At 37.5% G+C, this 24490-nt stretch overlaps 1 protein-coding gene across 1 annotated transcript; it reads right to left on the bottom strand.

The window, feature by feature from the left end:
- Nucleotides 1-4549: 4549 nt before the first annotated feature.
- On the bottom strand, nucleotides 4550-24019 carry LOC150075756 (serine/threonine-protein kinase mos-like). Its single transcript, XM_090387872.1, has 4 exons — nucleotides 23472-24019; nucleotides 19499-19718; nucleotides 6199-6529; nucleotides 4550-4774 (listed from the first exon to the last, which is right to left on the bottom strand). The coding sequence occupies exons 1-4, from the start codon at nucleotides 23959-23961 to the stop codon at nucleotides 4550-4552; spliced, it is 1266 nt and encodes a 421-aa protein (XP_090243998.1). The 5' UTR covers nucleotides 23962-24019.
- Between the last annotated feature and the right edge of the window lie 471 nt (nucleotides 24020-24490).

The raw sequence follows: 24490 nt of genomic DNA, 5'->3' as shown, positions 1-24490 counted from the left end.
TCAATATCTGGGAAATTAAAATCCCCCATTATAAGACTCTCTGATTTACTGGCCCATTCTATTTCCCTGTACAGTATCTTATTATACTCATCAGAGTCATTAGGCCTATAGCACACTCCTACTCTCAATTTTGATTTACCTATGCTTATGTCACACCAAACTGACTCAACACTGCACTGTCCAGCTATGTCAACTGGCTTCACTTCCTTGGATTTTATGTGTTTTTTAACTAATAGCATAACCCCTCCTCCCTTCCTATCCTGTCTATCCTTTCTGTAGACGTTGTACTCCCCAAATTCCAGTTCTGCATTCCTTATATCTGTGTGACACCACATCTCTGATATCCCAACAATATCTGCCTTTGATGTTTTGAGTAATACCTCAAATTCATCAAATTTATTTACTAAACTCCTAGCATTAGTGTACACGCAAGTATACATGCACCTGTTTCTATTCTTAGCTACCCTAACACAACCCATGTGTTTACTTGTACCGCAATGACTTCCAGCAGTCTCTGAAATATCCTGCATCTTGTTTTTCAGGCTTCTGCTCATTCCAATAGAAGCAGTGCAAGAATCTCTTTCACCTCTGCCAGTGGCTACTGTTAATCCATTAGTCTTTGTCTCCCCCCAAGCTAGCAGTTTTCCGACCCACCTAACACTGCCTCGATAGCATCAGCAAATATTCTTGCACCCTTTCTATTTAAGTGTATCCCATCCCTGTAGAAGCAATCTCTCCTGTTAACAAGTACAGTCCAGGCTGAAAAAAATTCTACCCCTTGAGCCTTGCACAATCTTTCCAGGGCCGAATTGATCGACAAGGCTCTCATCATATACTCCCTCCTATCGTGTCTGGGCAGAATTGCAGACACTTTCAAATTCAACCCTACTTCACGGCAAATGGGGAGGTACCCATTTGAAGCTTGGTTCTTCGTAAAATGTGGGCTGAAACTACTTATCTCAAAACAATGATACGTTGACAGGAATACCAAAAATTAAAACACTTATGAATAGCAACTGAATGCTAATGACTTTAATACAAAGATGACATATTATTATTATTATTAGCCATATGGTTCAAGGAAGCCTGAGGCTTACGCTGCACCAGACAAAAAAAAAAAAAAAAAAATTCTCGAGTACCCTGAGAGAGAGAGAGAGAGAGAGAGAGAGAGAGAGAGAGAGAGAGAGAGAGAGAGAGAGGAAAAAGGAATCACCAAGAAAGAGAAGAATGATGATATCCAGCTCAGAACCCTGGGTGTGCTAAACCCATACTCACCAGATATGAGCCAAGAGATTCATGCAGTGTTTCCATCTTTCACTCATACAGATAGACAAATAAACTTGGGAAGTAGTTGTTAAGGCGTCGTGCCCTGACAACTACTTCTCAAAGCTAATTATACCTCCAGAGGCTCACATCTGGTGAGCATGGGCTTGGCACACCCAGGGTCCTGGAGCTGGATATCATCATTCTTCTCTTTCTTGGTGATGCCCTTCTACTTCTGACTCCCCCTCCCTCCCTCTCTCTATTCCAGATTTTTTTTTTTTTTTTTTCCCTTGGCTGGTGCAGCATAATCCTCAGGCTTCCTTGCAACATATGGCTAATAATAATAATTAGCTTTGGGGAATATTCTAAAGTTCAGCAAGGCTGTTTTGTTTTTTCAACTTTTTGCACACCCAAAATATGACGTTACGATAACCTTACCCACTCTTGCCCTTTTAAACTTACATTCGTTCCTTAAATTTAATCGTCCCTTTTAAACTTATATTCGTTCCTTAATCAATTCAGCTTTGAACTTAGCCCGATACACTGCCTTTGCTATAATGGAAGACAATTTATTCCGGCTTTTGATAAATGTTGCCCGTGATAAACTTCATGAGACTGGTTTCTTATTCATTTTTCTAAGTATGCCTAATATATCGCAATAACATCTCCCCCTAAAACACCTTCTAAAGCTGTTTCCGAACGTTAAATAAATAAGTATAGATGAACGTCATTCCTATCCCACACTGAATTTGTGATGCTGTTTTACCAATGGTAATGTCGTATTGAACAACTTGGGACAGTTAATTTTGCACTTTGTAACGTCATCTGTTATTTTAAGATTACATATGTAGAAGTATGAACAGTTTGTGTTTTGCAAGGAGGGTGACTACCCCTTCGTGAACTCAAAACCAAAGGAATCCTGGACTTGACATTTACATCCCTCTAGTGGACATTTATCGCATACTTTCACCAAAAAAACAATACAGATATGGTCTTATTATTATTATAATTAGCCATAAGGTGAAAGGAAGCCTGAGGCTTTTGCTGCACCAGCCAAAAAAAAAAAAAAAAAATTATCGAGTACCCTAAGAGAGAGAGAGAGAAAGAGAGAGAGAGAGAGAGAGAGAGAGAGAGAGAGAGAGAGAGAGAGAGAGAGAAGGGAATCACCAAGAAAAAGAAGAATGATGACATGCAGCTCAGGACCCTGGGTGTGCCAAGCTCATACTCACCAGATGTGAGCCCCTGGGTCATTGAGTAAAAGACGTTACGATTTATCCAGATACATTAAGTATATCAATGCATCCGATGTCTCTGAATTCAGAAGCATTATAAGAGTGAAATCCCGTGATGTTTTACTTTTACATTTAATCTTTTACGTCATCTGCATTCAAAACGTTCTGTAGTTGTGTTTGGAAATGTTCAGTTAATCCAGCCATAGCTTCTTCATCAATTGATGCTATTCATAGCTTTTAAATTTCCTGCTTCGGTTCTTGAACTGCGTGCATATTCTTTCTATAAGTACCCGAAAGGAAACCCTCGGAAGAAGCCACACGGTTTGGATCTGGAGAGTGCGGTGGCCTCTACGAAACGTGCAGGAAATCGATTAGGCAAAATTCCGTCGCGCAAATACTCGAGAACACCCAACACGGCATCTGCTGTACGTGATCGAACTCTGGGGTGCTAACAACGGCCAACAGCCACAGTATCGTTGAGAAAAATCAGTTCGGCGACGGTTCTAGACGAAATAACACATCCCAACTGTGCATTTTTGGCACAGTTGAGACTATTTTTTGCGTCACGAGCGCATATTCTGTTTGTTAATGTAGCCCTTTCGACGAAAAGGGTTTTCAAGAACAGCGGAATCAATCTACAAGAATGGACCTCAGAATTCGATTCTCCACTCTTTGACACTGTCACAGACATATTGTAATTAAAATATATAAAATCATTTTACAGAATTTCGCAACAATTTTATGCCTCTGTTCCTCTTTTTATCAACGAAACCCTTCTTACTGCTGACCCAATACCTAATCGTTACAAATTTAACTAATCTGTTTATTGTAGATCCTGAACGCACTTGAATTTCACTCGAAATCCGCACTAATCTGAAAAATATTAGCAGTTTGGTGAAATAATTTCGCAACACGCTGCTGTTTTCTGTATGCTATGGTTCTTGTCAGATTTTACCCAATACTGGTAAAGGAAGTTTGAATTCAAGAAGAAATACTAAACACAGAGTTGGTTTGTATTAAATGTAATGTGTCAAATCTATCTTCACACTTACGATATTCAGCTTTTCCCAAGCCCAAGAATGGAAGCCCAGAATACAAATCTGAGTCTACCCCTACAGCAAAGGACGATTGGCACAGTGAGGCATTATTTTCCTTTCTTCTAGTTTCAATGTCAATAAGTTTCTACTGGCGTCCAAATCCTGGACCAATCCATGCTGCTAGAAGACCATTGGCTTCGACAGTGTTAAATGTTTTAAAAAATTAAAAACTAACCTTATTTGGAGTTCAGTTGTTGCGATATGGACAAAATAGGCAAATACGCACTATAACCCGCCTACAAGAATTTGTCTGTTTGCTTTCATCTTTCAAATGTTTTCTAACCCTTACATTCCCTCAACAAGTCTAGGTTACTAGTGCATCGGCTTGAATACTTTTACACAAAATTCATCGGCTTGAATACTTTTACCTTTCACTCCATCGGGTTTCTTAATTTCTGGCCTCTGTGATACACAGAATTGTAGCACTCTGTCTTTCATCGAATTGTCATCCAACCAACTGACGTGATCAGCACAAATTATAAACCAACCAATCCAACTTAAAGGTTTAAAGCGCAAACAGTAATTTATTGTTGTTATTTCCTTCTACAGGACATTACTGGGAACTTCCAAGTTAGATTAATGTTAAATTTAGGAGTTTGAGAATTTCAGTCGGAATCCTAGTTCTAGAAATATTATCAATTTTGTTTTTCATAGCTCTGTTTATGATCAATTTTTATATTATGTTCTGGTCTTAATGAAGGAAACTTGTGTTCAAGTCAATTAATATTCATATTTTAGCTAAAAATAATAATAATAAATAAAAACTGATTTTTCGTGACTCATTTCGCATTCGTCACGATTTTCACGGAACTGTTAAATACAAACGGTTACAACACATAAAACTGTCTTTATCCAATAAATTAACCCTTAAAAACAAAGCAACAAAAAAGTACAGTAATACTAACTAAAATATTAAATACTTTAGTAGAATCAACGTTCTTAAGAAAAACTGAAAAATTAATCAACTTTTAAGGCGATTTTCTCCGTTTTCCAAGTGGAACTCGAAGATATCGGATTTAAATTTTGAAGTAGTTCCAGACAATCAACAACTTCATCAGCTGTAGGCCTTTTTCCAGCCCACATGTTCCAACATGTTTCGGCTAGTTCCTTATACGAAGTGTCCAGTTGTTGTTGTTGTTCGCTGGGTGGTGGAAACTGTGGGCGGATATTGTTCGCTACTACCTTTAAAAAAAATAAGCAAATATACGATATAATTTAACACCGTTATTAAAGTTTAAAATTTTGACAGCGTGTTTTATGAAACCAGTATTTTTAAATATAATCCAGGTATAATTGATATTTTCTACGTATTTAACTACCTGAATAGCAAATAATGTTGTTTACTATTTTACAAAGCACAACTTAAATCGTTCATGCGACGAAAAGTAGAAGAAAAACTGCAGTTTTATCATTATACGGGTATCCACAATAAGAAACACAGACTATCATTTTAAATTAATAAAAGTCCTTTAATTTAACGTGCAAGTGAATACATTATATTTCCAAAAGTAACTGCAAATCTGTATTTAAGGAACTTCTCATTGATATATTTATTAATGCCATGCAACTACCGATTGGGAGTGCGTTGGTCTGGCTGAACTTCCAGTTCATCTCAAAGGTGTTCGCTGGGGTTATGGTAACGACTCTGGGAAGGCTGACCAAGCTTTCCAACACAGATGTCTTCAAACCAAGTCACTATAAGCTGTGCAGTATTGACAGGATATATTATCATACTGACAGAGAAGGACTACTCCCATAGTGTAGAAATACAGCCGCCAAAATATGAATGTATTGCATGGCATTCATTGTTCCAGGAATGAAGACCAATGGCCCAATCCACGAGAAACAAATGCAGACAGCGACAGTATTTCTTCCAAACTTCACAGTTGTGAAGGCACATTAGTAAACAAGCAAACAACGTTGTTCGGGAATCCATCAGATCAAAAAATGACCATAAGATCGGATCGTACTCCGATTCGTCACTTCTCTCCACAGCTTTTCCTACGTTCCAGAAATCAATTAAGTCAACCCGACACGCGGCAGTTCTTCTGCATAAAATCTGATGTTATACAGATAACACCAGATTTTATGCTCCCTGCGTATCGTCCTTTTATTAATATCACTTACAGTGGCCTTCCCTAAACTCCTAGTTGTTAGTATTCGATGAGGACTGACCAGATCTGAGGGTCAACCTTCTAAGCAGCGTCCTTCCGCCAATTTCTATGGTCTACTCAAACATTTCCCAGCTGTAGTGGCATCACGACATTTCGAATTGCTGTAAGGTGTTGCAATTTTATTACAATGGAATGAACAGATTGATTGCTAATATAGCATCCTGTTTCCCTCTTTGGAATCCGTCAATCTTAACACCTCGACTCATCTACCGTATTCGGTTGATCTGCTTACTTCTAGCGTGAACGCAGTTGCTTTCATATTTATTGTGATATGGATGGCGGATATGGTTCATTTTTCCTAAATCCTCTCGGATTTAGGAAAAATGAACTTTGACGACTTAGTATGGACTCCGTATTTGACGACTTAGTATGGACTCCGTATAATATATTTTTATTGTATATTAAAAAGGCTAGGAAAACTTCAAACCTTACCTTATAAATGACTACGTGAGCATCTTCTCCTTCAAAAGGTATTTGGCGAGTGTATAGTTGCCACATAAATATCCCAAAAGAATATATATCAGCTTTCGTGGTTAACGGGTAATTACAAAAGACTTCTGGAGCCGAATACGATGCAGTTCCCGCCATCCTTCTGCCAGCTGATTCACTGCGGAATTCGGATTTCAGACTGATACTGCTTCCAAAGTCGGTCAGCTTACATATTCCTGAAGAGGAAACTACAACATTGGAAGGTTTTAGGTCCATGTGAATGATGTCTTTACTGTGACAGTACCGAAGAGCAGAAGCCACCTGGTTACAGAAGCTGCAAATTAATGTAGTCTCATCAGAACGATGATTATTTCGCAATGAACATATTTTCCTAGTTGGAGACTATAATTATACTAATAATTGTTAATAATTACTGTTTCCCAGAATTCATCGCAAAATATTAATTAAACTGGACTTTTAAGTAAAAAATTGTTTGCTTTGTTTGTACACCAAAGTGATGGTTTCAGGTTAATATGGATAAAGACATGATTAAATGGTAGAAAACAATTACAAATGACCACTACTTATGAGTGGGATACCACAAGAGCCATTGTTGTGTTCCCCTTACTGTTTTTAATATTATTAGTGATATCGATGTAGTAATTTCAGATTTCGAAGTTTGCTCATGATACAAAGGTGGGCAGGGTATATATCACTGATACTGATATCATATTGACGCTATCAATGACAATAATCTGGTTGCGCCATTTCAAGAGGAACTAGGTAAACTAGACAGATATGCTGAAAAATGGCCAGTGAAATAGAAATTCTCTTTTCTAGTTGGAGATCTCACCAATCTCAATATTGTGGCTCTATTGTACTATTATAAACGATAATGCTCCATGGAGAAATATATTGCTCGTTATTTAAAGTGTATGCCACTAACCAAATCCGATTTTCGACTCTGATTGGAGTTTCATAGTAGGCCAGTTGGGTAGTACAAAGCTTAAGGTAGTTTATACAGACGTTTATGTACCTAGGAAGCAATTGGAGGCTGACTGCTAGAACAGAGAAATAGAGTGGGCCAGTAAATCAGAATGTCTTATAATGGGGGATTTTAACTTCCCAGATATTGACTGGAACTTGTGGGTTGGTCACTCACACACTAGTCAGACTTTTGTGGATTTATTGGATGATTGTTTTCTGCTGCAGCATGTTCGAGAGGCAACCAGAGAAAGTAACACTCTTGACCTGGTTATCAGCAGTGATCATTCGTGTATTAAGAATTTGCAGATAAAGGAACCACTAGGTGGCAGTGATCACAGTGTGCTGAAGTGGGATTTACTCAAAGAGGTAACTACCGTCAGGGGTAAAGGAAACGGTTTTTGCTTCCGTAAAGGGGAGTACAGTGGTCTCAGACAGTTTTTAAGTTCTGTACAGTGGGATCAACTGACGATGTTACAAACAGTAAATTCTAAGTGGGAAGCATTCAAAGAATTAATCGTGGAAGCTACTAGACTTTATATACCGATTAAGAAATATCGTTCAAGGTTTAGGCCTAAATGGTTCTCAAATGAACTATTGAGACTCGTAACAGAGAAGAAAAATGCATGGGATGCATATAAATTATCAGGTGACGCAGAAGCCTGTGGCAGATATAAGCTAGTCTGTAATCAGGTCACAAAGGAGGTTCGGCAGGCAAAGGCGGATTACGAGAAATCTTTGGCAAAAGATGCTAAGAAAAACAGCAAGGATTTCTTTACTTATATAAACTCTAAAAGGAAGGGGATGAATATGATTGGTCTACTTGACATCAATGGTTCGACTGTTGATGATCCTGCTCAGATAGCAAACAAACTGAATGAGTATTTTGCATCTACATTCACACGTGAGGAATTATTACAATTTGAAAATGGAAGAAGGTTATCAAATTGTAGCAGTGTGCTTAATGATGTTGTAATAACTGAGAGCAAAGTGGACGAGAAATTGTTGAAGTTAAACATAAGAAAGGCACCTGGGGTGGATGGGATCTATCCAGTTATTTTAAAGGAGGCGGCAAAGCAACTAAGCAAACCCTTAGCCATAATTATGAGAGCATCCTTGGACTCAGGGGAGGTTCCCACGGACTGGAGATGTGCAAATGTGTCCCCAATTCACAAAGGTGGATCGAAGGGTGACACGAGTAATTACAGACCAGTTAGTTTAACTTCTGTTCCGGGTAAAATAATGGAGTCGCTGGTTAAAGATGCATTGCAGGATCATCTAGACAAGACTGCAGCAATAATTCAAGACACAGCATGGGTTTGTTAAGGGAAAGTCTTGTCTGACAAATTTGATTGGTTATTATGATTTGGTCACAAAGGAACTGGATGCAAAAAATAATTTTGATATCATATACTTGGATTTCAGGAAAGCTTTTGACACTGTTGCGCATGGAAGACTACTGTACAAATTGGAGCAGAATGGTATTAAGGGTAAGTTGCTACAATGGATAAAAGGATGGTTAAGTGGGAGAAGACAGAGGGTGGTAATCAATGGGTGCTGCTCTTCGTGGACTAATGTTATTAGTGGAGTCCCACAGGGTTCGGTGTTGGGTCCACTGTTGTTTTGTGTATTTATCAATGATATTGATGAAGGTATATCAGGCTTAATGTCGAAGTTTGCAGATGACATAAAGGTTGGCAGGGTTTTTAATGACAGTAATGGCAGTGTGCTACTGCAACAGGATCTAGAAAATTTGGGCAGATGGGCTAAGAAGTGGCAACTGAAGTTCAACCTTGACAAATGCAAAGTACTGCATATGGGTAGAAGTAACCCCCAGAGAAACGTACCAACTGTGTGGTACTACACTTAAGGTGGTAGAAAATGAAAAAGACCTGGGAGTAATTGTGCAGTCAGATATGAAGTTTTCTGAGCAGTGCAGACAGGCTGCTAGGGCGGGTCATGGGGTTTTGTCAATGATATATAGGAATTTTGCTGGCAGGGAAAAGGTGATTATCCCTCTGTATAAGGCAATGGTCAGGCCACGCCTTGAGTACTGCGTACAGGTCTGGAGGCCTCATTTTAGGAAGGATGTAGATTTGCTTGAGCGTGTACAGAGAAGAGCAACACGATTGGTGAGGGGAATGAAGGGATTCTCTTACCAAGAGAGGCTTAAGTTCTGCAAATTGCAGTGGCTGGAGACTAGGCACCTGCGCGGTGATCTGATTGAGGTCTATAAGGCCTTGAATGGGTTGAGCACGCTGAATTCTGATGGGATCCTTCCACTTGTTCAGATTACCAACCTACGGGGACATAAGTTCAAATTAGGAAAGGACAGATGTAGAATAGATGTGCGGAAATTTGCCTTTAGCCAGTGGGTGGTTAATTGCTGGAACAAACTTCCATCTGTCGTTGTGGAAGTTGATAAGTTAAATAAATTTAAGGAGGAACTGGACAGGTATTTGGAGGGAATGGTGTGATTTTTTTTTTTTTTTTTTTTGGCTGATGCTGCATAAGCTCCTACACTTGCTTTCTTGCATCATGTGCCACTACTACTACTACTACAGCTCATGGGAAGGGGGGGGGGATCTGTCAATGTTTCTTGGTAATTACAATTTTTGGTAATTCAGCCTAAGCCTTTCAATTTAATTTTCTGTTTTAACTGAGCAAGTATCGAGGAAACTAAGGTCAATTCAGATATTTTGCTAGATGAAAATTGAATATTTGGGCCATTTCCAGCATAAACGCAATATTCCCCTATCCAAAAGAAAGTTTGCTAAATTGTTGTAATACAAGGGTAGGTAATTCAGATATGGTCTGAAAAACGGTAAAAGAATTTTAATGCTTCTAAATTTAAGGTTTCGCATCCGGGAAACAGAAATTCAGGAATTAGTTATAAACTAGGAAGGGGAGGAGTTAAAAGTAGTTCATGACAAAAGTCTTAGGGCTTATGATACAATCGCATATGAGATTTACCAATCAGTATAAACAAGCAGGTAGGGAGGCACATCCTATCCTATCTCTGATTTTATAGGACCTTTGTAATTAGAGGAGGATGTCACTGTCCTTCTGTATAAAACTATGGTGAAACCGTATTTGGAATATGATATTCAGGTCAGGAGGCCGCATCAAAATGGCGACAGAGGTTCAGAGAAAGGCGACCAGATGCAGATTGCAATGGCATTTTAAGGGAGTGGAAGGCCTGATTGAGGTATACAAAGCCCTAAAAGGAATTAAAAAAATAACTTGAAAGTTTCATTGGTAGGAAAGGTGGGAGGGGGGAACACAAATATAAAATATCAGGGAATAAGTGAGAAAAATTGGTTCACTTGAAACTTATTTTTGAGCAGGCGTTGTAAATTATTTGAATAAATTACCTGCTAAGGTTGGTCGAGTCGAGAATTTGGCTATGTTCAAAGGGGAACTTTGATTTTGTCCGATTCAGAAAGAGTGCACTTAATTAAATAAAAATAATAATAATAATAAAACGTTACTAATAATAGTTCAGAAACGTTCCTTTTTGTCTTTCCAAAGTAAAACTTTTCCCAATATTTCAGGAATTGTGGTTTTATGTTAATTTAACTAGATAGTATGAATCAGAGCTGTAATACTCAATATGTTCTACGTTGATAATAATATTAGTAAATTAATAAGAGGAGTTTACCTCAATATAGTACGTGGAACACTTCCGTATGATACCCTCCAGAAATTAAAACGGAAAAAACAAAAAAATCGACAACTTACCGGTACATTAAAGTAAAATATAAATAATCAATTTAACACAATTCAAAATCAATTCAAAACAATTAAAATTCAAATTAAAGCAATTAAAAGAATCTAACGAAAATATTCAAAACGATTTTCCTTCCTGAAGCTGACAATGCTTTTCGACCGACTGTCGTGATCACAGGAATGAAAATTACCGAATCAGGCTAAACCTGCAACTTAAATAGTGATTGTGTCTTCGCGCATGCGCGTAAAGGTCCACGCATCGGAGATCAAATATGGCCGCCGAACATTAACAGAATTCTCGTGTAATTTAATTTCAACGGTTTCTGCAATTAATAGTCGCGTATAATTACGTTGAACGTTAAGTATTTTGGCCTCGTTAAATCAAAAAGTATGTTTTTCGTTAATGGCATGAAAGGCTAATTCTGACGCTGCTGAACGAGAAGCACGAACTGAGGCTTCGTGTTGATTTACACGAATATTAAGAGAAAACCGCGTCGAACCCTGATAAGACGAGTCGCAATCCCCGCAAGAAATGTTGTATACTAGATCATTAATTTGTGTTGCGAACGCGGAAAGAACCGAGCGATTGTTAAGTATAGTGTGTAACTTCCGTATAGGCCTAGCTATAATTTTAAATTCGGTATCTTTAAAGAATCTGTTAAGCTGTTTGTGCCACTGTTCAACATATGGGACAGAAATAAAGTATTTTTTGATATTACTATTGTTGATTGGTGCAGTATTTTGTATCCTATCCTTAGCTTGTACCCTAATTCGATTTATTGTGTTAATGGGATAACCCCTGTTCAAGAATCTGCTAGTTAATATTTGTATTTCTGAGTCTAAAGCAGAATCCGTCGTTGAATATTTATAGGCATTTAGAAATTGATTAAAGATAATCGATCTTTTGTAGGTGAACGGGTGGTAGCTATTATAATGTAGAAGCATACCGGTGTTTGTGGGTTTTCGATAGATGCTAAATTGTATTTTGTTCGAGTCCCGGGTAAGCGTGAAATTTAGAAAGTTTAATGACTTAGTATCTGTATCTTCCCTTTCCAATGTAAATTTGAGTCTAGAATGAATATTATTAAACGAATGTAAAATGTCTTGGATAGTACTACTATCGGTAATAACTAGAACATCGTCTAAATACCTCCCATAGTATGTGATACGGGGACGAAAAGATGTCAAATGTATCTGCTCAATCGTTGAGAGATAGATCTCTGACATTAAGCCACTCAGGCTGAAACCCATTGGTAATCCAAAAATTTGTTTGTACACCTTGTCTCGAAAGGTGATGTAGTTAGCCTCAACTAGTAGTTTAATTAAGTGAAAAATTTCTTTAATAGGCAGCTTCGTATAATTAATCGGTGTCGAGTTTTTATTTAACATATCCCAAATAATATCTAATGTGTATTGAACGTTTACATTCGTATATAATGAGGTAACATCTAATGAGAATAAATTGTCATTGTCGCCGAGTCTACAGTCTTTAAGATTATTAAATAATGTATCGTAATTCTTAATCCCAAATTGTATAACCTGTCTAAAAGGTTTTATAATGTTATATACATGTGTGGCTAAGGATGGAAATGCCGAGTTCCTGTAGGAAACAATAGGTCGAATCGGAAATCCAGGCTTGTGTAATTTTACCTGACCAAAAAGTGCAGGAATATTGTATGTTCTGGACTTCAATTCCTTCAACTGAACCATAGTAATGTAGTCGTTTTTTCGATATGTGGTTAACGTTTTATTGTATTGATTTACCAAATTGGTAAACAGTGTCGGGTCCACTTCACGATAAGCGGAGGTATCAGACACAACTGAATCTAACTTATTAGTATTAGTAACGGCCGTATGGTGCAAGAAAGCCTATGGCTTATGCTGCACCAGCCAAAAAAAAAAAAAAAAAAAAAAATCCGAACAAAACAATGATAAAAACAAAAATTAAATAAATAAATAATAATAATTAATAAATAAATAAAAATAATAAAATGAAATTAAAAATTAAATAAAAAGGAAATTAAACCTATCATCTTATGCGCTTCCCTTACCCGAAAGTACTATCCAGATGACCTTTGAATTTCCCCAAACTGTCGGCCTCCACCACCCATGAAGGCAACTTATTCCAGTAATTTATAACTCGCTGGCTAAAATAAAACTTCCTGCAGTCCAATCTAAACATTTCCCCGCGTAACTTGAATTTATGTCCCCTAGTTCTAGCATCATTTATAATCTTGAAAATTTTGTCCTCATTCATTTTACTGATGCCTCTCAGAGCCTTAAACACCTCAATCAAATCTCCTCTAAGGTGTCTAGTTTCCAAACTCTGCAACCCACATATTCGAAGTCTTTCTTCATAAGGACGCCCTTTTGCCGATCTCACCAGGCGAGTTACCCTTCTTTGCACCCTTTCAAGAAGCTCGATGTCTTTCTTTAGGTGCGGTCTCCATACTTGAACACAGTATTCCAAGTGTGGTCTAACATAGGCCTTATATAATGGGATTATCACGTCCCTATCTCTACTTGCAAAAGTTCGATAGATCATCGATAGGACACCATGGGTCTTCCTTGCAACCTGTTTACAATGCTCAGAGAATTTCATGTCTGACCGTATCGTAACACCCAAGTCCCTTTCCTCCAGTACTGGGTTTAGTTGAACTCCACCAAGTGAATAAGTTATTTTGGGATTACTGTTTCCCAGGTGTAATACCTTACACTTTGTTGGATTAAAGCACAGCTGCCATTTTTCTGACCATTCTTGAAGTCTATCTAGGTCTCTCTGAAGAAGCTCAGCTTGACAGTGATCATTAACTACTCTACCAATTTTAACATCATCTGCAAATTTAGACATCACGCCCTCTATCCCTTCATCAATGTCGTTTATGAAAATTAAAAACAACAGTGGTCCTAATACTGATCCTTGGGGAACCCCACTTCTTACATCAACCCAATCTGAGGAATAGCCATTTATCACAACCCTCTGCCTCCTGCCCTGAAGCCATCCTTCTATCCATCTAAGGATTTTCCCAGTGATTCCAACCTGTTCCAGCTTATAAAGCAACCGCTCATGTGGGACTGAGTCAAAAGCTTTGCTGAAATCTAAATAAACAATGTCGAAATTATTTCCTAAATCCAGCTCGTGAGTGACCCTTTCGAAATAGCGAACCAGATTTGTTAAACATGATTTTCCCTTTACAAAACCATGCTGAGTATCCTTGAGAATTTCAATTCTATCCAAATGATCCTGAATTCCACCCTTGATCAATGCCTCCATGATTTTCCCTACTACTGAAGTCAGACTGACAGGTCGATAATTTCCCACTTCACTTTTAGAGCCACCCTTATGTATGGGAGATACATTTGCACTTTTCCAATCCAAGGGAATCTCCCCAGAGTCTAGTGATGCTCGCATAACCAGCCTCAGTGGTTCAATGCACTCGCTTGCCGCCTCTCTCAAGATTATAGGGTATATTCCATCAACTCCAGGAGCCTTACTAGTCTGTAGGCTTGAAAGTTTTTTCATTAAATAATCTTGCGAAATTTCAATATCATTAATTACATATTTTTTAACTTCGCTCCCACAATTTCCCATTGCCACAAAAGGCTTTTCATTTGTAAATATCGATGCAAAATAACTGTTGAGTTCATCTGCAACGGCAGCTGGTGTATTTATTACTATCCCCTTTCCCTTACGTAAAGGTCCGATCTGGTTTGTCCTGCTCTTCTTGGCATTTATATATGTGAAGAATTCTTTATCCCCCCCTCTTTGCTCTGTTTGCTAGTGATTTCTCATAAACTGCCTTTGCCTGTCGAACCTTTTCTGTGGCTCTATTACACATCACCTTGTAGCTGTTATAGGCTTCAGTACTTTTTATTGCTCTGTAACGTTTCCATGCCACCTTTTTCTGCTCAAGTAATGTGGCAACTTCACTATTCATCCAACTTGGAACCCTTCTCGTGGAGTATTTTTTTAATGGTATATACGCATTCAAGGCATCTGTGATTAATGTTTTAAAAGCGTACCACAGTTCAATTGTATTCATTCTCTGCGCGATATCTACCCAGTTAATAGAGGCCATGTAGTACCTTAAGGCATCGTAATTTCCTTTTCTGAAATTAAAACCCATTCCTTTGCCTTTTACTTCTGCTACCTCTCTCGTCATCATCCACAGTAGAACTCCGTGATCACTTCCTGCTACTGGTTCCTCTACTGTCAGCCCTGTTATGTCATCTGATTCATGTGTGATGATGAGGTCTAGGATATTCTTTTCTCTAGTACTTTCCCTGACATGTTGATACAAATAACAGTCATCTAGTTGATTTAAAAATTTTGTTCCCCATGTCGAGTTTCCTTCCCATTTACTCCAATCAATTAGAGGCAAATTGAAATCACCCATAATAAGGCATTGACGCTTACTTGCCCATTCCATTTGCATGTAGAGGCTTTTGTCATAGTCTTCACAATCACCTGGTCTGTAGATTATGCCTACTCGCATTGTACCTTTGTTTCCAACTATCTCACACCATACAGACTCTATACTAGCATGTGAAATGTCTGAATCTGGGAAAGCTATCGTCGCACTCAGGCTGCTTCTGATAAGAAGCATTACCCCACCACCCCTTCTATCTACTCTATCCTTCCTAAATACATTATACAAGCCGTACTGAAACTCATCATCCCCAATTTCCGGGTGGCACCACGTCTCCGTAAGCCCTATTATGTCCGCGTTACTTGTTTTAACCAGCAGTTCGAATTCGCTCATTTTATTGACGACACTTCTAAACGTTACTGTATAAACAATTAAGATTTACTGTTCTTGTATATTTAACAACCCTAACACAACCCTTGAAGTTTTTTAGGCTCTCTTCCCTGATATTAGCTACCTGCTCACGTGAAACGTCTTTGCCCCCAGAACATCTAGATAATACGTCCAGTTGGGGTAACAGATAAGAACTCTTAAGGTATGTGCAAGAGTTACATTGACCAATATTATCAGATAAACGCGTGTCAGTATTACCCACATCCCCCCTAACTAGCAGTTTCCCTGAGCCTTTAAGGTATCCTCAATAATACTGGCAAAAACTTTTGCACCACCTTTGTTTAAGTGTATCCCGTCTCTACAAAACAAATTCCTTCTACCTACAAGTGTGGGCCATGCTGATAGAAATTTACCCCCTAAAGCCTTGCAGATTCCTTCAAGTCTTGAGTTAATCCACAAAGCTCTTAACATATAATCCCTCCTATCGTGTCTGGGCAGAATTGCAGACACAGACATTATGGCCTAGCTCGCGACATTTCCTCAGCATGGTCCTGTATTTTTCCAACAAATCGTCAGATCGTGTACGTTTAATATCGTTTGTCCCCACATGTCCCCCCAAATATAATCATGTTTATCTAGTATTACCACTGTATCTCCTTTATCTGCCCTCTGTATAATAATGTCCTTATTTTCTCGAAGTTCTCGTAAAGCTGGACTGTCATGTGTATTCAATTTAGGAAGTCGCGTTTCTTTTTAGGAACGTGTCTTGACACGTTCATTGCGAATTCTAACGCATTGTCGCGAGCTTGCGACCAAGTTCACACGAGTTGGGTGACATCCCCCCCACAGACACATAACGCACTACCACAGAATATGTCGGCTAATTCACGAACACCCCCTCACCCAGTATTCAACGAACCGACATATCAACAGGTTACAAATCTTTCCTCGTGTACACTATCGCAGGACCAGATTTCACTTTTATCCAAAGGATTAAATTATAATTTACCACCTCGAAAGCTGCCAAAAAAACAATGCGTAATTGATATTGAATTTGGACTTCGTAGTGTTCCACAAAAAGATGTATTTATTCAACAAGTTAACCAAGTAGTGAATAACATAAAAGAAACGCGACTTCCTAAATTGAATACACATGACAGTTCAGCTTTACGAGAACTTCGAAAAAATAAGGACATTATTATACAGAGGGCAGATAAAGGAGATACAGTGGTAATACTAGATAAACATGATTATATTAATAAGTTAGATTCAGTTGTGTCTGATACCTCCACTTATCGTGAAGTGGACCCGACACTGTTTACCAATTTGGTAAATCAATACAATAAAACGTTAACCACATATCGAAAAAACGACTACATTACTATGGTTCAGTTGAAGGAATTGAAGTCCAGAACATACAATATTCCTGCACTTTTTGGTCAGGTAAAATTACACAAGCCTGGATTTCCGATTCGACCTATTGTTTCCTACAGGAACTCGGCATTTCCATCCTTAGCCACACATGTATATAACATTATAAAACCTTTTAGACAGGTTATACAATTTGAGATTAAGAATTACGATACATTATTTAATAATCTTAAAGACTGTAGACTCGGCGACAATGACAATTTATTCTCATTAGATGTTACCTCATTATATACGAATGTAAACGTTCAATACACATTAGATATTATTTGGGATATGTTAAATAAAAACTCGACACCGATTAATTATACGAAGCTGCCTATTAAAGAAATTTTTCACTTAATTAAACTATTAGTTGAGGCTAACTACATCACCTTTCGAGACAAGGTGTACAAACAAATTTTTGGATTACCAATGGGTTTCAGCCTGAGTGGCTTAATGTCACAGATCTATCTCTCAACGATTGAGCAGATACATTTGACATCTTTTCGTCCCCGTATCACATACTATGGGAGGTATTTAGACGATGTTCTAGTTATTACCGATAGTAGTACTATCCAAGACATTTTACATTCGTTTAATAATATTCATTCTAGACTCAAATTTACATTGGAAAGGGAATATACAGATACTAAGTCATTAAACTTTCTAAATTTCACGCTTACCCGGGACTCGAACAAAATACAATTTAGCATCTATCGAAAACCCACAAACACCGGTATGCTTCTACATTATAATAGCTACCACCCGTTCACCTACAAAAGATCGATTATCTTTAATCAATTTCTAAATGCCTATAAATATTCAACGACGGATTCTGCTTTAGACTCAGAAATACAAATATTAACTAGCAGATTCTTGAACAGGGGTTATCCCATTAACACAATAAATCGAATTAGGGTACAAGCTAAGGATAGGATACAAAATACTGCACCAATCAACAATAGTAATATCAAAAAATACTTTATTTCTGTCCCATACGTTGAACAGTGGCACAAACAGCTTAACAGATTCTTTAAAGATACCGAATTTAAAATTATAGCTAGGCCTATACGGAAGTTACACACTATACTGAACAATCGCTCGGTTCTTTCCGCGTTCGCAACACAAATTAATGATCTGGTATACAACATTTCTTGCGGTGATTGCGACTCGTCTTATCAGGGTTCGACGCGGTTTTCTCTTAATATTCGTGTAAATCAACACGAAGCCTCAGTTCGTGCTTCTCGTTCAGCAGCGTCAGAATTAGCCTTTCATGCCATTAACGAAAAACATACTTTTTGATTTAACGAGGCCAAAATACTTAACGTTCAACGTAATTATACGCGACTATTAATTGCAGAAACCGTTGAAATTAAATTACACGAGAATTCTGTTAATGTTCGGCGGCCATATTTGATCTCCGATGCGTGGACCTTTACGCGCATGCGCGAAGACACAATCACTATTTAAGTTGCAGGTTTAGCCTGATTCGGCAATTTTCATTCCTGTGATCACGACAGTCGGTCGACAAGCATTGTCAGCTTCAGGAAGGAAAATCGTTTTGAATATTTTCGTTAGATTCTTTTAATTGCGTTAATTTGAATTTTAATTGTTTTGAATTGTGTTAAATTGATTATTTAATTATTTATATTTTACTTTAATGTACCGGTAAGTTGTCGATTTTTTTGTTTTTTCCGTTTTAATTTCTGGAGGGTATCATACGGAAGTGTTCCACGTACTATATTGAGGTAAACTCCTCTTATTAATTTACTAATGTTAATTTAACGTATGTCAGTAAATGGACAAAACAGAAGTGCAAAATTTAAATTTACAAAAATGCTTTCATTACAATAAATAAATAAATAAAATACTTCGTAATCTCATGTAACTCTGCGACTTAATGATCAGGTTTGATTACCTTACTGTTGGACACCTGCTTTTAGCTGGAAAAAAAAAAAAAAAATCGAACGTAATTGAGTAAATTACTTTAGATAATTTTGAAAACTTGTCTAACTTTGACAAAGCATACCATTGGTGTGTTACCCGTTTACCACTAAAAGACTACACTGAACATAATGTTTTTGGATTCGAAACAAAGGATCAGTATTAGTGTAATCTCTTCACGTGTTATTTCTGTCAAGATTTCTTTCCCATTTAACTCTTATTTCATGTGTTTATAATTTCATGGTGATATTAGCAAATGTGATATTAATTTAACCATCTTTTATATCTACGATTTTATTTTCTTGTAGAGAAAGTAGAAAAAAAAAGACTCTCGAGAAAGAAAATTAAATTAGACCTGAGATTGAAAATAAAACTTACGATTTCCCCCTCACAAAGGCTGTGCAGTTTAACCACAAATTGTGCAATTTCGGAATGCATAGTAACTTTCAACCATTATAAAATGTCTGTCCACTCACCTTAGACGAAGGGCTGCTGGTATTGGTTGTGAGGAGTCTTCCAGAACTTTCTGCAAGTTTGTACTGCCACCATACTCAATCACCAATAGCCGACGATGGTTAGAAGTCTCGTAAATTCGCAACACGCGAGTTATGTGAGAATGATGCAAGTACAGTGCGTTTCTTTCCCCAGTTGAAGACTTGGAAGACTGGTGGGTGATCTTCACCGCAACCTTCCGACCTAAAAGAATAAATTTTAAATTTTGCTTTAATTTGTAACAGTGTTATATATTTTTTTTCTTTCAGGGAAAAAAAAACATCACTGCCATCTCCTCTTAAGGAAAGGCCATTTTTTTAAAACCTTCATTTAACTCTGACGTTGAACTAAGACTTTCAAACTTCATTAACTTTTCATATTGATCGTTATTTTACCGAGTAAGCTGGTTTTCTCCCCCCCCCCCTTTTTTTGGGCTGTCAGTGGGATCGAGGATTTAAGTCTGTGCAAAGACGCATTTTGCTGATAAACAGTGAAATTAAAATTTCACTGTTTATCAGCAAAATGACCTGAAGAACTGTCTTTAAAAGAAAAACAAACAAAACACTAACATCTAATAAATATAGCTTAATATATGCTGTTTAGCATTAGTAGGGTTTAGAATTAGTATTAGTGGAAATTTTTTTTTAAGGAAAAACTATTTCAAAAAGAAATTCAAGGAAGAACTAGTCAAATTCAAGAATTTGACTAGTTCTTAGATGGAAGCCTGTTACAACAATTAACCATCCGCTGGCCGAAGACAAACTTCCACCCATCTATCCTGCAACCATTATTCCTCAACTTGAATTTATGTCCCTTTCATTTGTGTAGTTTCAGCAAGAGGAAGAATGCCAACAACATTTAGCTTACTCAATCCATCAATGACCTTAAAAACCTCAATCAGATCACCTCGTAGGTGCCTAGTCTCCAGACAAAGGCTTCAGTTCTACATTTTTGCAGAATTGAAGTCTTTCTTGGTAAGAGCACCTTTTTCCGCCTTCACTAATCTATTAGCTTTTCTCTGCACCCGTTCCAGCAGATCTACATCTTCCTGAATTGAGGCCTCCAGACCTGTATATAGTACTCAAGATGTGACCTAACCATGACATTGTACAAAGGGATAATCGCTGCTTTATCCCTGCTAGCAAAGTCTGTATATCACTGACAAAACCCCATGAGCTACTCTGGCAGCCCGACTGCATTGTCGGGCTGCCAGAAATTGTCATATTAGGCCACCCGAATCATCTACCGTGCTGCGTGTTTTACGTCTGTAAATTGCGTGTGTTCTCTAGTCGATTTGCCTGTTTTGCTGGACGAAAAACCAGAGTTTCAGGGGGAGGGAAACTTGCTATCTACGCCTGAGACGACTAACTCAGCCACGGAGTGAAGAAAGCGCGCAACAGTTCCCCGCCTTATTGACGATATTCGAACCCTGGCCTTTTCCACCCGATGGGGGGGGATATGAATCTATTACAACAACAGTTGGTAAAACTTTAACATTTACATATGCAGTAACTTGCATTTGTAAATTTTAAACTTCTGTTGACATTTCTCAGCCCATTGGCCTAATTTTTCTACACCTTGCAGCAGCATACCTTCATTACTATCATTAACCATCCTGCCAACCTTTGTACCATCTGAAAATTTAGACATTAGGTCTGCTATACCTTCATTAATATCATTAAAAATATATATAAAATAAGAATAGGCCCAGCATTGAATTCTGGGGACTCCACTAATAACATTATTCCACGAAGAGCAGTGTCCATTGATAACCATATTGTATTCTCCCACTCAACCATCCCTAATCCATAACAGTAATCTGTCCTTAATTCCACATTGTTCCGGTTTGTATAGCAATATTTTATATGCAACGGTATCAAAAGCTTTCCGGAAATCCAAGTATATGATATTAAAATTATATTTTTCAAACAGTTCATTGATCAGTGCATCTAATGAGATTGTTCAGACAAGACGACCGCCCCTTAAAAACAAACATCCATGCTGCTACTCCATTATAACTGTATTCCCGTCTAGATAGTTCTGCATTATTCTTTAACCAATGGCTTCATTATTTTCCCCGTAACAGCCGTTAAGCCGTCAAGTCTATAATTACTCATGTCACCCTTTGATTCCCCCTTTGTGAACTGGGGGATACATTTTCATATCTCCAGGCCATAGGGACCTCCTCTGAACACAAGATTGCTCTCATAATTATGGCTAAGGGTTTGCTTACTTCCTCTGCTACATCCCTTAATATAATTGAATAGATTTCACTCACCCCAGCTGCCTTTTTTACGTTGAACTTCAACAATTCCTTTTCCACTTTCCTCTAAGTTATCACAGAATCATTTAGACCCTTCTGTTAGACTCGTCTGGAATTCCTCTCAGTAAAGAACTTCTCATGAGCGAACGTAGTTGCAAAATACCTATTCGGTTTGTCAGAAACCAACAGTTAACCCATTGACATCGAGTGGCCCAATGTGATTCAACCCCTTCCTTCTACTGTCAATATAAGCATAGAAATTTTTACTGCTGTTCTCATAATGTTCCTTAGCTTGCTTAGCCTCCTTTGTGACTTTGACCTTTCCTTGGATTTCAGGAAAGCTTCTGATACTGCTGCACATAAGACTACTGTACAAATTGGAACAGTGTAGCATTAAGGGAAAGTTGCTGCTATGGATAAAGGAGATAGATGAGTGGAAGAAAAGTGGTTTTTAATAGACACTGCTCTTCGTGGACTAAAGTTCTTAGTGGAGTCCCACAGGGCACACGGAAGTTTAACATTTACAAATGCAAGGTACTGCATATGGGTAGCGGTATTTCTAGAGTAACGCATCAAGTGTGGTTCAAATGTGTACTCAGGATAGTGGATAATGGAAAAGGACCTAGGAGTAATTGTGTAGTCTGATATGAAGTTCTCTCAGCAGTGCAGGAAGGATACCAGGACAATTCGTGGAGTTTTGTCAATGTTTTGAATATTTTGTCAATGAATTTTGCTAGCATTGATAAGAAAGTGATTCAACTATTATTTAGTTATAGATAAATTCATATTATAGATGCTTTCGCTGAAGGCGAAAGCATCTATAATATGGAGCAGTTAACATGAAGGGTTTGGTAAATTTTGAAATGAATGATTCTATATGGTAAAGTTGTCTAATAACTTACAACAGCAACAAAGAAAGCTGCTAATTAATTATATGATAATAAAAAATAAACAGAGTTGCAGGATTATAGGCAAAATAGTTTAACTTCATCATAACACAGACAGACCCACACCACATCTTAGAACAGCAATCCGGTAAAGCAAGTTGCTGCTCAATTCACTTCGAAGACTTAATTAAGTTGTATTAGTTGAATCTGAATTGTTTTGGGTCTTTGTTACACATCGGCAATTATTTAGTTGCCATTATGTAATTAAATTTATAAACCTATACTTGTAAAAATTGTAAAACAATTACATTGCAAGTATAGGTTTCGAACCTGAAGAAATATAGCTCATAATATAAACCGACCAAAGATAAGAAACATATTTGAAACAAGTATAATTCATTTCTTTAATTTACAGCTTAATGAATCCACTTCATGAAGTATTACCACCATTAAGCTATGTGTAAGAAGTAGGGGGAGGATGTAAGGTATGTGTAAGAAGTAGGTGGGGGGAAGGTATTTACCGTCTTGTTGCAATGAGGCGCACATAATTTTAAGAAGCTGAAGGTTTGCTAAAAATTATAGTAACTGAAATTAAAGGTCTCTTTAAATCAGTTAAACATCATTTCATACAATTTAACTTTACTAATCCCTAACATCAGAAAATTTGCATACATTTAATCTAGCACGAACTGTATTTGCAATTTCTACATTTTAACATTTATTGTAATCAGCTAACCAGTTCCTGGTACAATTCTAGAGAAAATGAAAGTGCAACTAATTTACAATCAGTTCCTAAGTTACATTTACCTTTCCAATACTTGACAACTACATGTCCAAAAGAACCTCTTCCCAGATACTGGCCATCTCTTTCTGGTGATTTTATGTTAAGTTTAACTGGTTTATTAATCTCATGAAATCTTTCGTATTGAACATTGTCACTATCCTCACTACCTACAACTGCCAATAGTTGTCGGTGTGGCGTATTCAGCATAGTTTTCAATAACTGCCATTCTGATGAAGGAGAAGCTTGAAGTTCGCACACGTGTTTTGTCGATAAAGATTCTGGGTTTATTAATTTTGAAACACTCACATTTTGAACGGGACTAGATGAATTTACTGGTGATTTAGCCCGTGGAGAAAGAAAGAGTTTTTGTTTGAAGCGAGGTACCTTAAGTGACACTGGCGAAATCTTCGATTTGACTGGGGTGGTCCATTCATGAATGTGGGAAGGGATGGTAGACAGAAGTGGTTTTGTTACCTTTCGAAAATCTGACAAGGATTGCCGAACAGAGGACATCACTTAGTTGTAAAACACTTCAGATTGAACTTGCAAGAGAAAGTTGCTGCACATCTGACACCACGCCACCAATTAGATAACATTTGATATATATTTTTTAAAGTTATTTTTATTTTATTATATATTTTTGAGACAGTTTCACTTACTGGAAGAATCTTAAACTATTTTTAGGAAAATTCATAAATAAGTAACTCTTAGATGGCGCACTAAGAAAATTATCGTTTCTACTGCTTCAGATTAGTTTTTAGGATTTATTTGCCTTCAAACGTAACGCAAAGTACAAAAATTGCAATATTTTGAAAAAAAAAAAAAATCGATAGTAACATTAATTTACGTAAATTTCTATAAGATCATTTTCAAGGATAATGTTATTTGAGCACGTTCTCATTTCCATGAATGGCTGGATTGATTGATATATACTCCGGATGGTACTGAATAAACATGAATTAGTGACTGATCTGGACCAATGAAACGTGTACAACCATAAGCCATTTCTTTCAACGCAGGAAATAAGCCATTTCTTTCAACG

This window comes from Mastigoproctus giganteus, chromosome 13 (genome assembly GCF_048544385.1).
Source record: "Mastigoproctus giganteus isolate SK-2022 chromosome 13, ASM4854438v1, whole genome shotgun sequence".
Taxonomy (NCBI): Eukaryota; Metazoa; Arthropoda; class Arachnida; order Uropygi; family Thelyphonidae; genus Mastigoproctus; species Mastigoproctus giganteus.
Note: the sequence above shows the minus strand (reverse complement) of the source record. Positions and strands in the feature narration are given on the sequence as shown.